General features: G+C 44.0%; 1 protein-coding gene across 1 annotated transcript in view; it reads left to right on the top strand.

The window, feature by feature from the left end:
• The first annotated feature begins 12,949 nt into the window (after positions 1-12,949).
• LOC129199409 (histone-arginine methyltransferase CARM1-like) overlaps positions 12,950-16,556 on the top strand; it is a 68,192-nt gene continuing 64,585 nt past the window's right edge. Inside the window, exon 1 of the mRNA XM_054809881.1 lies at positions 12,950-13,231. Within this exon, the coding sequence (XP_054665856.1) occupies positions 13,063-13,231 (169 nt within the window). The 5' untranslated portion in view covers positions 12,950-13,062. The remainder of the gene's footprint in view (positions 13,232-16,556) is intronic.

Raw genomic sequence — 16,556 nt, 5'->3', positions numbered from 1 at the left:
TCCAGACTAAACAGACCCAGCTCCCTCAGCCTTTCCTCATACAAGAGATGCTCCAGTCCCCTAATCATCCTTGCAGCCCTCCACTGGACTCTCTCCAGTAGTTCCCTGTCTTTCTTGAACTGGGGAGCCCAGAACTGAACACAGAATTCCAGATGTGGCCTCGCCAGGGCAGAGTAGAGGGGGAGGAGAACCTCCCTCGACCTGCTGGCCACACTCTTCGTAATGTACCCCAGGATACCATTGGCCTTCTTGGCCATGAGGGCACATTGCTGGCTCATGGAGAGCTTGTTGCCCACCAGGACTCCCAGGTCCTTCTCTGCAGCGCTGCTTCCCAGCAGGTCAATCCCTAACCTGTACTGATGTCTGGGGTTGTTCTTCCCTAGGTGGAGGACCCTGCACTCACCCTTAGTGAATTTCATATGGTTCCTCTTTGCCCAATCCTCTAGTTTGTCAAGATCTCACTGAATGGCAGCACAGCCTTCTGGTGTGTCAGCCACTCCTCCCACTTTAATATCATCAGCAAATTCACTGAGGTTACACTCTGTCCCCTTGTCCAGGTCATTGATGAATATGCTGAATAAGGTCAGGCGAAGCACTGACCCTTGAGGCACACCACTAGCTACAGGCCTCCAACTAGACTCTGCGCCACTTACCACAACCATCTGGGCTCTGCCATTCAGTCAGTTCTCAACCCATGTCACTGTCCACTCATCCAACCCACATCTCCTAAGCTTGCTAAGGAGGATGTTGTGATAGATGGTGTCAAAAGCTTTGCTGAAGTCAAGGTATACAACATCCACTGCTCTCCCTTCATCCACCCAGCTGGTCATGCCATCATAGAAGGCTACCAGATTGATCAGGCATGATTTCCCCTTGGTGAATCCATGTTGACCACTCCTGATAACCTTCTTTTCCTCCACGTGCTTATTGGTGACCCTCAGAATGAGCTGTTCCATCATCTTTCCAGGGATGGAGGCGAGGCTGACTGGCCTGTAGTTTCCTGGGTCCTCCTTCTTGCCCTTTTTGAAGACCAGAGTGACACTGGCTTTCCTCCAGTTTTCAGGCACCTCTCCTGTTCTCCATGACCTTTCAAAGATGATTGAGAGTTGTCTAGCAATAACATCTGCCAGCTCCCTGGGCACTCGGTGCATCCTATCAGGGCCCATGGATTTGTGGATGTCAAGGTCACCTAGATGTTCTCTAACCTGATCCTCCTCGACCAAGGGAAGGTCTTCCTTTCGCAAGACTCTCTCTCCTACCTCCATGGTCTGAGATTCCTGAGGGATGGCCTTAGCAGTTAAGAATGAAGCAAAGAAGGCATTCAGTAACTCCACCTTCTCTATATCCTCCATCACCAGGGCACCCACCTCATTCAGCAGCGGGCCCAGATTTTCCCTAGTCTTTCTTTTGCTGCCAATGTATTTGAAAAAGCCCTTCTTGTTGTCCTTGACATCCCGTGCCAGTTTTAATTCCAGGTGGGCCTTAGCCTTTCTCATTGCATCCCTACATTCTCTGACTACATTCCTATTGTTACCGGAAAGCGGCAAAATAATTCACCCTCTAAGACTTATTTTGAAGTTTTAGAAAGCAGGCATTCTTTATTGCAGTGCTGGGTGCACGGGGGATAGCTCCACCTAACATGCACACCCAAAAGACAAAACTAGCAAGTATTTATACTATGTTAATATACATATTCAGTATATTTCCAAGTAGTGCTTATCACATTCATGGATAACATTCTCGTTAGCATATGCTAATGTCTTTCACGCATGTTTGTTGGCACCTCCGGGTGGTCATCAGGGGTCTTCAGACTCAGTCCTGGTATCAAGTATACCTTACCCCTCAAGGCTGGTTTTGTGATCATCTTGTAACTCTCTTATCTTTGCGCATCTGTTCTTCCAAGGCCGAGCTGTTTAAAATGAGATTGTTCCAGAGCTTCTTATCTTACAGCTAATTATTTTCTAAGTGACAATGGTTTCCCTTTTGTTTGGTTACATCTATTGAGCAATGGCTCTAATTGCTTGAATTGATCTTAATATTTCAATATTCACAGCTATCAATCCCTTCTTTTCTTTTTGAGGATTTGTAGCTTACATGCTACAATTTCTCACTATACAAACTTACTGTATCTTGAACAGAGGTTAGTACAGCAGTGACAGCATTGAATCATTATGCAGGCAAGAATACAAACCACTGTAATAAAAATCACTAATAAAAATAGCTTTTTCAACCACGACCAATTAGGTGTTTGGTCATGTATGTTTTTTAAATCTTCAGATATCCTTCCACTCTCATCCACAGAGCAAGTGGAAGTGCTTGTGTCCAGATCATTGAGGGTTTTGGTTGGGGTTTTTTTTGGTTGGGGTTTTTTTTGGCAAATTTTACTCAATTGTAGTTTTAAGGTTTGATTCATGCGCTCTACCCATCCACTAGATTGTGGACAGGGGCATGCAGTTCCCATGTTATTTGTAATATTCTACTTACTTTTTGGATAATGTTTGCAACAAAATGTGGTCCCCTATCCAAAGAAATCTCAAAAGGAACACCAAATCGTGGTATTATTTCTTCAAGCAAGATCTTAACAACTTCCCTGGCTTTGTTGGTGCGACATGGGAAAGCTTTAGGCCATCCTGTAAAAATACCCACCAATACTAATAGATATCTCAACCTTCCTTTTCTTGGTAATTCAGTGAAATCTATCTGCCAGTGTTCTCCTGGAATATTTCCTGGTTTTGTTGATCCAAATTGAATTTTATTCTGTGTCTTTGGATTATTCCTAAGGCATGTTTCACACCTTTCAACTACAGATTTTATAATTTCTACCATATTACCACTCACCACTGATTTTTGTAGATGTTTCACTAAATTTTCAGTTCCCCAATGAATGCTATTATGTTCTTTCTTTACTATTTCATGCATCAAAATTGGGGTTAGAATTACCTGCCCCGTAGGAGTAACAGCCCATCCATTTTCCTGTATTTCAGTTTTCAGTGTTTCAATTAAATTCTTATCCTGACTATCATAGTTAGGGAATTCTCCTAATTCTATCTTCTTTTCAGGTATTATTGCCAATATCCCTTTACCCTTTTCTGCAACCTTACGAGCGGTCACATGGGCCAGTTGATTGTCTTTTTCTTGTGGGGTTCGTCCAGTTTGATGAGCTTTAAAATGCATGATAGCCACTTCTCTTGGTTTCTGCACACTTTCAAGTAATTTTAAAATCTGTTCTGCATGTCTAATTCCGGTTCCTTGAGATGACAACAGTCCCCTTTCTTTCCAAATTGCTCCGTGTCCGTGTAATACTCCAAATGCATACTTGGAATCGGTCCATATATTCACTCGCTTTCCTTCACTTAGTGCTGAGGCTCTTGTTAGTGCAGTCAATTCTGCTTTCTGGGCTGATATTTTTGGTTGCAGAGCTTTTGCTTCTACAACGGTATCCACTGTACTCACAGCATACCCTGACATCCGGATCCCTTTTTTCACTAAGCTGCTCCCATCTGCATATAGCTCCCAGTCTGGGTTTTCCAGAGAGGTGTCTTTCAGGTCAGGTCAACTGGAATACACTTCCTCAATGGTCTGTAAACAATCATGTGTGTGTTCCTCTTCTTCCAGTTGTCGGGATGACAGGAAAACTGCCGGATTTACTACTGCAGTGGATTTCAAAACAGCACCATCTTGTTCAAGAAGCGCCACTTGATACTTCAGCATTCGGCTTGGAGACAGCCAGTGCCCGCCTTTCTGGTCCAGGACAGTGAGTACCATGTGTGGTACAAAAACAGTCATCTTCTGTCCCAGTGTCAGTTTCCAGGCTTCTTGAATTAGCAGCACAGTAGTGGCCACAGCTCTCAGACATCCTGGCCATCCTTTGCTGATATTGTCCAATTGCTTGGAGAAATAGGCCACAGCACGTCTGCTGCCTCCCAACATCTGAGAGAGCACCCCCAGAGCTACAGCTTGCTGCTCATGAACAAACAATTCAAAGGTTTTGGTTAGATCCGGGAGTCCTAAAGCTGGTGCTTTCATCAGAGTTCTTTTTAGTTGTTTGAAAGCATTTCTGGTATCATTCCAAATGTTCAGGTGGTGAATTATTCTGTAGTTCATATAAAAGTTTCACAGTAAGTCCATAATTGGTGATCCACAGCCTGCACCACCCCACTATTCCAAGGAAGGTTCACAGTTCCTATGCATTCTGGGGCTCTGAGAGTTGACAGATAGCTTCTTTTCTCTCTGTGCTCAATCTTCTTTGTCCTTTTAAAAGTTCAAATCCCAAGTATTTATTCTTGTGTGATTTGAGCTTTTTCTTTTGAAACTCAGTAACTGTTTAATCCCAGAAAATTCAAAAGATCAATGGTTAATTGTAAGCATTCTTCCCAGGTTACAGTTGCAATGAAAATATCATCAACATACTGCAACACAGTCCCTGTTTTATGTTTTTTTTTCCAAGTTTCCAATTCTTTGGCTAATTGATTTCCAAATATTGTGGGACTATTTTTAAATCCTTGTGGCAACACTGTCCAAGTGTACTGTGATTTGCAACCCGTTTCTGGGTCTTCCCACTCAAAGGCAAATATATTTTGACTTTCTTGCTCGAGAGGTATGCAGAAAAAGGCATCTTTCAAATCTATAACTGTAAACCACTCTTGGTTTTAGCCCGATTCTAGCCTCTAGTTTCAAAGGATATTGGTTTTGCCTTACCGGCTTCATTCCTGTTTTGAGTTCAAACTTTACCAATTTGGCGTTCTTAGCTTTACCAGGGACTTCTCCAGCCCATACAAGGGATGTCACTGCATTTTCCACTTCCGTTGGAATGCCAGTTTCTAAAGTTTTATCTTCCTGCAATAGGAGCACAGATGCTTGTACAAGTTTAGATTCAGGAATTAACACCTCGACCTTCCCATCTTTAAAGGTGATTTGCACTTCCACTTTACTCAATAGGTCCCGTCTCAAGAGTGGTATAGGACATTCGGGTATATATAAAAATTGGTGAGTTACTCACTGTTTTTCGAGCTTAAAATTTAAAGGATGGAAAAAGGCACACTGTTCTGCTTTCTCTGTGGCACTCAAAACATTTACTGTATCATCACTCAATTTTCTTTGACAAGTAATAAGTTACCCCAGTACCTATGAGAAAATCTATTTTCCATTTCCCCAGCTCTACTGTGGGGTTCTACTGGGGAGGTTTCCCCCGGTCCCCTTCAGGACTTAGCCAAGGGGAACCAACATGGAAAGGGAGCTGCCTCCTGACGACATCGTGCATCCTCCAGAACCTCTGGACTGATAGGAATAGGAACCGTAAAATGGTCCTTAATCTTTCCAATGTTCCAATTATTTACAATATGCACACTGATTATCTCCTAAGGTATTCCTGTTTTTTTGCGCTGGAGGGGCCTCACCTCTGCCCCCATGGTATTACCGTCCTCCCCTGAAGTTACTGTTTGCTGATGCTCCCTGCAGTGCAGCTCTCAGGTTACTGGCTCTTTCCCTGTCTCTCCGAGCCTGTCTCCGCTCTCTTTCGTTTTCTCCTTGCTCTTCTCTCATTTTCTTCTCTTTCTCCCTGTTATCAAAACCCATCCATGCAACCTCCAACATCTTTCATTAATTCCCAATCATCCTCCTCATCACGCCCGCACTTCAACCACCATTGCCCTGTACTACAAGCAGAGCAACACCTTCACAGCCTCCCGCTGCCTTTTCCTGCAACAACTTTTTCCTTTCCCCATTCTCTTTAACCACTTCTTGGTTATTATACATTTTCCTAGCCCTTTCCAACAACTTGCTCAAATTCCTCGAATCTTCAAATATCCAGAGATGCCTGTTCCACAAAAGATAAATGCTAACTGCAAGGCATCTCCCTCCTTTTCAGGATCTTCCCTATAAATACCCACCAGCTTTTTCTACAAGCATAAATCAGTCACTGAGAAGGGTACTTTAATGGTCACTGGTCCCTCTGCCCCTACTGCCTGTTGCATCCCCTCGTTCTCCCTGCAATAGCACTGACTTTCTCACTTCCAGCAAAAGAGTCCCCTTCATCAGAAACATCCTCCTCGTCCAGTCCTCTGTATTTGACGCACCATTTACTGATACTACACGCCGAACAACAACGCTTAGAGAGTTTCTGATTATCTTTTTCCAAGGTCAGAACCAAAGGATCTCTCAGTATTAATTTACATTCCCTGCTCCATTCAGGATGATCTCGTAAAGCAGAGAATAAATCAACATAGGGAACTTCATTCCATTTTCCTTCCCGTCTTAAGAATAACAACTGTAACAGAGTATCATAAAAATCTCATTAACCGGCCACTTTTCTCCATCATTCAGTCTATACAATGGCCACCACTGATTACAATATTTGATTAGATCATCTTTCTTTGCGACTCATCCTAGGGGTCCTGCTATTTGCTTCCAATTCAATAAAATGCACCCAAGAGGAGATTTCTTTAAGATCAATTCCCTTCAGAAGTTCCAGTTTCCATTTTAAAAACAGGGCACAAAACAGTTTAACCCTAGCTTTTTAAAACAGTAATACACACTTACAAACACTATAACAACAAACACAAAAACACACAATTACGATCACGGCCGTATTCAACATTCAAACAGACAACTAGACAACCAAGCTTCGGTTTCAGGAAGGAGACTTATCCTTCAGTTTCAATCAAAGGGTACTTTCCCTTTGCCCCAGGGATACAGCCCAACCCTGCGCAGCTTTCGCTACAACTGACGGGCAGGCAACAGAAAATAATACTGAAAGAATGCCTTTACCTTATTGATGGTTCTTGCTCAGAACTCTTTAGTCCGGGGATCGGAGGTTCTCCCCGAGAATCCCTCGGTGCTGGCTGGAGGTCCTGCAATCCCTCGGATCCGCTGATGTTCAAGAGCAGTGTCCCCCCTGGGTCGCCAAAATCTGTTACTAGAAAGCGGCAAAATAATTCACCCTCTAAGACTTATTTTGAAGTTTTAGAAAGCAGGCATTCTTTATTGCAGTGCTGGGTGCACGGGGGATAGCTCCACCTAACATGCACACCCAAAAGACAAAACTAGCAAGTATTTATACTATGTTAATATACATATTCAGTATATTTCCAAGTAGTGCTTATCACATTCATGGATAACATTCTCGTTAGCATATGCTAATGTCTTTCACGCATGTTTGTTGGCACCTCCGGGTGGTCATCAGGGGTCTTCAGACTCAGTCCTGGTATCAAGTATACCTTACCCCTCAAGGCTGGTTTTGTGATCATCTTGTAACTCTCTTATCTTTGCGCATCTGTTCTTCCAAGGCCGAGCTGTTTAAAATGAGATTGTTCCAGAGCTTCTTATCTTACAGCTAATTATTTTCTAAGTGACAATGGTTTCCCTTTTGTTTGGTTATATCTATTGAGCAATGGCTCTAATCGCTTGAATTGATCTTAATATTTCAATATTCACAGGTATCACTATATTCCTCCCAAGTAGATAGTCCCTTTGTCCACATTCTGTAAACTTCCTTCCTCCCTTTGAGTTTTTCCAGGAGCTCCTTGCTCATCCATGCAGGTGTCCTGCCTCCTTTGCTTGATTTTCTGTTCTTCGGGATGCACCAATCTTGAGCTCAGAGGAAGCGGTGCTTGAATATTAACCAGCTCTCTTGGGTGCCCCTACCTTCTAGAGCACTAATACGTGGGATTCTCCCAAGCAAGTCTTTGAAGAGGCCAAAGTTAGCTCTCCTGAAGTCCAGGGTTGTAATCCTACTTATTGCCCTGCTCCTTCCACACAGGATCCTGAACTCCACCATCTCATGGTCACCGCAGCCAAGGCTGCCCCCAACCTTCACATCCTCAACCACTCCTTCTTTGTTTGTTAGTACAAGGTCCAGCAGCACCCCTCTCCTCATGTGCTTCTCTACCACCTGTGTCAAAAAGTTATCATCCACTGGACTGTGTGTGCCTGGCCATGTTGCCTTTCCAGCAAATATCAGGGTGGTTGAAGTCCCCCATTGCACATGTTCTTCCCCAATACTCAAATTAACCGAACCTGTAGGACTTCTCTATTCAAAAAACAAAACAACCCCTCCTTGACCACAACGTTCTGCTGCTGACAGCTTATTCTAAGCAATTTTATAAGCAGAACTGTTCTAGTAAAAATCACTCTGCATTTAGACATTTTCCACTGGAACACTGTGCACTAAATCTGCTGCTGCTTTCATGATAATGAGAGTTTAGGGCAAACATAGCAGGTCAGTACTTGTTTAGTAACTAGTAGTTAATAAATCAGACATACTTAAGGAGATCTAGCTGGAAGTGGTATAACAAAATTGCTGCCTCAAGCTGTTCTCTCTTTGCAGCTGGGTATTACTTTTCCTCACAATGGAGCCACACTAGTAGAGGGTGTCCTGACACAGTTCTGGTATAGCCATCTTTTCTCAAACTGCTGCTAAAAGTGGTCTGTAATAATGTTTCCGCTGCTGGAGACATTTGTTGGTTATAAAGTCCTGACAACTTTCTGAAAGCACAAGAGTGCTCAAATTCTTTATCTTCTTTCCTTAAGTATTACTGGCAGAAACATATTTATAATACTTGAGTAGTTAAAGCACAGTTTAAGAGATTCCTGTGAACAGGAATATCTGAATACCCTTTACCATGCACTTTAGAAGAAGGGTTCATGAACTAGTCCTTTGCAAAAGCTGCAATTTGAGGTTGTATTGTCTCCCACCAATATTGAAAGACTGCAGAAACAGTTGAATTAGCTGCTATAACAACACATTGATGGAAGTTAGGGTCACAAAGAACTGTGTAGTTGCAACACAGGCATTGAATTTACTAGCCCATGTGAGTGACAAAGTGACTTTTGCTCACAATGATAGAAATCACTTTAACCTTTTATTCCCTGGTTTTCAACAGTTTTTGATGCCTGAGAAAAGTTTAGACTTCCCTTCTTCCTCCAGTTTCACCCAAGAAAGCCAAACAGCCAAAATCAAAAGCTGCAGTAACATATAGCAAAGAAATGGGACAGCCCTAGCCTGGAAAGCCCAGTTTCACCAACAAAGGGAGTCTTTGAGCTGAAGTAGCATGGCATGCTCCCCTGGCTGTTGACGGATCTTTTCTCTGGCTCCAGGGTCACAGAAGGAAGACTTCTGTCTGGGATCCACCAGTGACCAGCAGGAAATCAAAGTCATTTCAGGTTGATAGCATGACATAGCAAGTAGGAAAGCTGTAACTTTGATGTTGCTCAACTGCTGGAATAATGCTCCCACCTAACTTGTGGACCTCATCTCTGCATGAGACGTCCCCAAACACTGCTCGGTTTAGAGCTCAGACAGAGCTGCCTGATGTTTTCTCTCACATGTTAGGTGCAGCTGTCCTTGCTAGGGGGTCAAGGTGGACTTCCCTGAAAGGACTTTAAGAGCATGTGAGTATTATGGTCACAGATGTGACACACAATAGCTTTTGCAACTATACTTATTCCTAAAGTTTTCAAAGGTGCGTTTTTTCCACAGGAAGGAAATGCTGAATAGTTCTGAAGTTACTTTGGCTGTATGTGTGAAATACTAGAATGTTTTATCCATAAATATGGCTAATCATCACCACATAAAAGGCATAGTTCCCTTCCTGTGGACTTCTGGTAGAGGGTCCGTTTTGTATGTTTTTGGAAAGCACAATGCTTCTATCTGCACACTTTACCTCTATCAACTAAATTTGGCAAATCAAAATCAAATTCATGCTTCTACTACATCAACTGCATTACAGGTAGACAAGAAAATGTCTTGTTGTAGGATGTTTCTGCTGACAAAATTGCCAAAATATCTAAAAATATCTATGCTGAATAATGTACCACATTATATACCACAGTTAAGTTTTTTTATCCTTTTCCTACTAAAGGGAATTTAATTGATTTAAAATTCCTGAAAGTTTGGGTGGACTTTTCTTTTTTAAAATATAAAAAAGTGGTCAAGTAGCTAATACATTATAGACAAAGCTTATTACGATGTCTGGAAGAGAAGAAACGTCTCTTATTTCACACCACCAGATCCTATACCTTTAAACCCACTAAGCAGGATCATAACTGTAGTTGCTCTTTACTTTAAAAACATCAGGGTTCTGCAGACACAGCAGTTCAAGTGGAAAAGTGAAATTCAAATCTGGTTCTGTGTTACACCACTTGTCACATTCCAAGGTGTTTTTTGTAATCAGCAATTGATGTAGCTGGCAAATGAACAGGGTATGCCTGTGGAGCAAATGCTGGTTGATCTGTTTTAGCCTTCAATGTCAAAGGAGAAGCTTAACAATAATATTCAGTAAAATATATTGTTGCACCACGAGAGTTAAAGTTGGTTCAGATTTCTAAGTATAAAATACTTGCCTTAGCAACAGATACTGAAAACCTAGTGTTTACACCGTTAGTGAAGAACTAGTTGGTAGAATTAATTTCATACCTACTGATAAAGCATTCACAGTGAGGTAGCCATTACAGGTGAGCAACATCTTTAATAGTATTTCTAGTCAATTTTGGTGGAATTCATCATATAAGGGATATAGTAGTACTCTTGAAGTTATTTCCTCAGATTCCTCAGTAATACTGTAATTTGAAGAGACTGATGGAATCCTGGATAAGAAAATAATCAGAAAGTATAAAAGAACATAAATAGATACAGTTGAAAGTTTTTCTTTGCTGGTTCACGTAACAATTCAAGATGTGCATTAAAGGCTAAAAGGAATAGTAAAAATTCCCTGTCTTCTGCAGTCCTGGCTCACATTACCTGTTATCAAACTTTTAGAAAGACGTGTGTGTGCAGGGGGTGGGGGGTGGTGTTCGGATACACTGTCCTCTTGTTGGACTTGATACTTAAAATTACTTTATGCCTTCAGAAAATATATTTGACCTGTATATGTTTGGCAAAGGGCTGTAAAACAGAAATTATGTCAGACCTCTCAGATCTCTTCCCCTCAAAAAACCCCACCATATATATTTGGCTCAAGAAGCAACCTTGCTACATCACACTCACTGTTCCAGTGCAAAACTGCTGTACTAGATCCACAGCAACGTAGCTGTTCAATGGTTTAGCGGTGGTGCCTGAAGCTAAAAAGGAAGCAAAGCTGCAAATTGAAACTGAGGTGGTAAAAGCAGCAGTAACTGTTGCCAGGAGTGGACAGGCCTCTTCTGTGGGACACTATTTACCCCTTATGGACGTGGTAAGTAGTAGTGCTGCTGAGGACTAGGTGGTCAGTGGCATACTTCTATGGAGGTGAGGTAGTCATCCGGTAAAGATACTGGTATAAAAAAGATACTCTTCTGTCTCCTTGTACATGTAAAAAAAAAAAAACAAACCTGCAAACTATCCTTGCCATCTTCTTTTTCAGGGCATTGTGAACAGCAACATCCTGCTTGTTGCTCCATTTCATCACTGGTGCGTCACAAGGCTCTGACATCTAGGAGAGGCAGAATCTATCTGCATGACACTTTCCTGCTTATCCACTATACTTCTGCACCTCTTAGTCTGGCATTTGCCCTGTATTTCAGCTATGTATAGATATTTTCTTCTGAGCTCAACAAACACAGTCTTGCCTTACCTGTATTTATTCAACCTTTTCGCTGCAATGACGAATTCGATAGCCCAGAAATCCCCATTCTTTGGCCTAGAGGTTAGTTAAGTGTCTGTGGAGTTGGCTTTGGGTATAAGCAATCCAGCTGAGTGCCAAAGCACTTAATGTGTATGGTAAGCTATGCGCTAACTCCTGATGGCATACACAAAGTGCTTTATTCCTCCTTCATACAGAGGTAAATAACATCAAATTCCTTCACAGAAGACTCAAGAGGTGATACCTCTTTTTCATTCTCAGAAGGGGTAACTAAATCCAGGAGGAGAACTGTGCTATTGCAGTGACAGAATTGTGTTGTCTTTATAGACAAACCATCCCAGTCATTAGTGAAAACACAGGTTCAGCAACGTCTGCCACTTCAGTACATTTTGTGGCTCAGAGGAACAAGTCTCTGCGTAGTTGGGAGATCATCTCTGGACAGCAAGAGTCTATAACACAGTTGAGATGGGTACATTTGCTTCCTTTCCAGCCAGCTAGACAGGATAGCCCAAGTCACCATTTGGGTCCAGAGAACATTACTGACAATACATATTACAATAACGTCTGGAAACTCAATGAGCTGAAGCCCTGTTTAAACTTTATACAGTACTTTTAAACTCAGAGCACTTCTCAAATATTCATTAATTAACCTTCACAGTGTCTCTTTAACACAGAGGCATACAAACTAAAGTAACCGGCGGGTTGGTTTTGTTGGTGTGTGTTGTTTTGGGTTTTTTTTTTTCCTTTTACCAGGACGGGAGAACTGGCAAAAAAACCCCCAAACAATCCCAACAAACCAAAAAAACCAAACCCTCAGCGAAAACTTTTATAGCAAAATAGCGACACCTACTGCTTAATATTACAGCTACACCCTTATGCTATTAGACAATAAGCAGAGAGGGAAACGCCAGGGGAGGAAAAGCCAAACTACCTGGGGTTTAGTGAACTTTCTCCTAAATCACTGCTACAAACTTCTAGTCCTAATGCCAACACGAGAGCTGCCCGTAGAGAAGCGCGCACGGCCTTTCCCCACCAGCTGTGTCAGGGCCTCGGGCTCTCCTGAGCCGCTGCCGGCGGCGGGCAGGAGAAAGGGTGTCACAGTGTCACGGTGTCACCGCGTCACCGCCTCCCCGCCTCACGTACCCCGCTGCCTTCCCAGCGCGGCAGCGACAGGCACGCCGGAGGGTGCGCTGTGCGCGCCCGGCAGTGGAGCTGCTGCATGGCCGCTGCCGCCAGGCAGGCGCCGCTGCGGCCGGGAGATGTCGCTGCCTGCCGCCGCCAGCGCTGCCCGCCCCGCTGAGCGTGCTCGGACGCAGTTAAGTGGCTGAGGAGCTCTTTGGAGGCGGGAGTGAAGCTGTGGTACAGATGCCCCGGGAGACGTCTGAGTTGTGGAAGTGTTCTGTCGACGAAGTCTCCTCAGCCGGTCTCCCTCCGCCGCAGCCGTCTTCCCCCGGGCTGGCAGGGAGCGGCAACTGCTGTTGGCAGAGTGGGACAGCGGGATCGGATCATGGCTGCTCCGTCTCCGCACGCACAGCAGCCGCTGCAGTGGAGCGTGAGGCTGCTCCTCACCAGGGAAGAGCTCCCGGCGGGACTGCAGCTCGCCAGTCCCAGTCAGAAAGCCCTGCAGCTGGAGGTGCAGCCGAGGGAGGAGGACGCGGACGTGATTGTGACAGACGGTTAAGTACCGAGCCCCGTCGCGCCGCTGCCGCCCCCCCACCCCCCCACCCCGCCCGGCTTCCTCCCCGCCGGGGGACACCGACTTCGCCGTCCAGGGCGGTCTCCGCTTTCCCCCTCCGCCGGGAAGCGTCTGACCCTGGAGGGGGCCAGGCATTTCTCGTTGACGGCTCGGGGCAGGGGGAAAAAGCCCCGTGGCCCGCAGGGCCGTCAGCGCCGAAAGTGACCCCGGCGCGGTGCGGGGGGCTGCCGCCGCCTTCCTTCAGCGCCGCCGGCGCCCTCGCGGCCAGGTGCCGGTAGTGGCCGGGCGGCGCGTCCCGGGCCGTTAGCGGCCGTTAACGGCCGAGGTGCGGCGCGGGCTCGTCTCTCCCGGTGTGGGTCGCCGGGGGGACCAGCACCTGCCCAGGTGGGCGCCGACCTCGGCAGCAGCAGCCCTGGCCCCATCGGGGTCAGTCCAGCTCTTGGAGCAGATGGCTGCTCTCGGCGCTTTCCTCGGGCTTGCCGGGCTCTGCGGGGGGACGTGGGAGTGAAACAGTAATAAACTCACGGTGAGGAGCCAGCTTGGACCCCGGACCGAGTGGCATGCACGCAGCTAGCGGGAGCTGGTCTCGTCTGCACTGCCTTTCAAAGCGCTGCCCCGTGTACAACTTTCCCTGCTGGTGTTACAAACTTGTCAGTGGCAAACTGCCTTTCGGCAAGAAGTTGCTTTATCGTGGAAATGTACAAACTGGCATGTCAGGGATGGTTTTCCCTTCTCTTCTTGAGCATTGTTGAGTTTGTAACTTTAGGCAGGGATGGTCAGAAGAAGTCTTTCCCCCTTCTCTGAAGGAGAAGGTTTTGATTTCTTTCTACAAAGCCAAATGGAAGAGACAAAATAGAACTGGAAAGGGAAGGAGGAAAAGAAGCCACTGTGTAAGTTGTATGAACAGAACTACGCTTCTTTTCCTTCTGCTGCTGCCAGTTGGACAGCGGTGCTGAGAGGGAGCAGAGCAGAGCAGTGTCTTGGGATGCGCTGTGCTGCTGTGAAAACCCAAACTGGTCCGTAAGGGCAGCGCTTAGCCCTAAGTAATTCTCTTTGACTCTGCTACTTGTAGATAGGCTGTCTCTATGCACGCACTTTACTGACTTTCTCAAAAACATTCAGATTTGTGTCTTTACAGGGTAGTAGCAGTAGAAGCAAACTTGAATCTTGGTGGTGGGAAGACTGGGGAAAAAATGAAATTGCTGTATGCATAGAAAGTAATCAGAAATACTCTCAGTGAGGTGAGGTCACCGCTAGACTCAGCAGGTCTAGACACACAATACCTGTTGTGGCTTTGATTTTTTCAAAAGTGATATCAGTAATTTCTGAAAGGATTGCTGGAATAGATGGATTACAGTCATGTTTCTTTTTCAGTCAGCAGTTCATATACCTGTTGATACTGGATATTTGCTTGTGCTATCAGTCATTTAAGAAAGCATGAGTGACAAGAACTGACCACTAATCAGATGAGATGTGCTTCTGTCTTGCTGATTATTAATTTGAAGACTGGTCTGTGGGTACTGTTCTCTTGGTCTTTCGTTTTATACATGCTTGTTCTTTCATGCATGTGAATGAAAGACCTGCTGGAAGTGGAGTGAAATTCAAAATTATCAGTTGGGGTTTTTTTATTGGAAAGGCTCTAATGGGACACAACTGAAAACTTTGAAGATACAAAGGAGATATATTTCTTTAAAGCCCAACAATACTGGAGTGTAGTTTACTAAAGACTTTTGATAAGTTTTGGATGAGGGTGTAGTAGTGGGCATCAGTATATTGTTGCTGTGAGAGGGGAAATTTGCAAACCTGTTTTGAGGTGCAAGCTGTTTTCTTTCATCTTTTTCCTTTCATATGAAGATGTTCAAGCTGTGCCCTGTTATCACAAATCTGTAGTGGTATTTCAGAGTTAAGTAACCTGATGCTTGAATACTTTGTGTATTAGGTGAGAGAAAAATACGCGAACAGCTAGATGACATACCCTATTGTTAGTACTGCTAATGTAGTGTGTTTTTCTAGCATTAATATCTGATCATTGGAATGATCTTACTATTATTTATGTTGTCTCACATAGGGTGGACAATTTTACTGTGAAAAGAAAAACTGTTTTCTTACAAAACTTGAATAGAATTGATCATACTGCCATGCCTTTTGTTTGTGGTGGTAAGGTTATTTAAGCAGTATAATAAATTGGCATAATTTGAAGTGTTGAATTTTTTTTTTTCCTTGATACTTCACATTGAAGTGATGAAAATTCCTTTCTTTTTAAACTATCTATCTGAATACATCTCCCAAAGCTACGTATTGGGTATGTTTGGAAAAAATAATTTGGTTATTGTGATACTTCAAGCACATCTGGAAGGGGGGATTGCTGTTTCTTTTCTAATTATTAAAAAAAAAGCCAAGAAAACAAACCAACCAACCAAAACCAGTTCTAGTTTAGGATGCCATCTACTTCACCAGTAAGCAAATATTTGTCAGGAAATATTTCTGTGGAGGATGAAGCATGCACTTTTTATGTGTATTTTAAAGTGATAAAATACTGTTGGTCAAACTGTCTTGTCAAACATTACTCTGACTGCAGATCTATGATTAGACTGTCCATCAGGATTGCATTCCTACCCTTGTTACAGCATCAGTTTTTCTGTAGTTCTTATACTTCACTTATCACTGCTGTATTTGTCGGAACCTGTTCTATTATTGTCTGTAATTTAATGATAGTAATTGAGTATAGAGGTAAGTAAGAATATAAACTACATTGCTGGCCAGGTTTCAGCTGGGATGGAGTTGATTTTCTTTCTTGTGGCTGTGTTTTGCATTTGGTATGAGAATAGTGTTGATAACACACTGATGTGTTTGATTGTTCCTGGGTGGTTGTAGTGTCCACCCTAAGTCGAGGGCTTTTCAGCTTCCTGCACCCTGCCAGGTGCACAAGAAGCTGGGAGAGCACAGCCAGGACGGCTGGCCCAGACTGGCCAAAGGGATAATCCATACCATATAGCCTCATGCTCTGGATATAACTGGGGAAGCTAGCTGGGAGGCAGGATCGCTGCTCAGAAACAGACTGGGCATCAGGGCAGGGGGTTCCACAGGTGGTGAGCAATTGCATTTGTGCATCACTTGTTTTTTATTATTATTTATTATCTTCCTTTTGTTAACATATTAAACTGTCTTTATCTCAACCCACAAGGTTTTTTTCCCCTTCTCCCCACCCCCTTTGGGGTGAGAGGAGTGAGTGCGTGGCGATTTAGTTACCATCTTGGGTTAAACCATAACAGTTGTATAGCATCATGTATAGCATTGTGTATAGT

The sequence above is a fragment of the Grus americana genome, chromosome Z, assembly GCF_028858705.1.
Source record: "Grus americana isolate bGruAme1 chromosome Z, bGruAme1.mat, whole genome shotgun sequence".
In the NCBI taxonomy this organism is placed as follows: Eukaryota; Metazoa; Chordata; class Aves; order Gruiformes; family Gruidae; genus Grus; species Grus americana.
The sequence above is the reverse complement of the archived record's forward strand: the minus strand, read 5'-3'. Positions and strand labels throughout refer to the sequence as shown.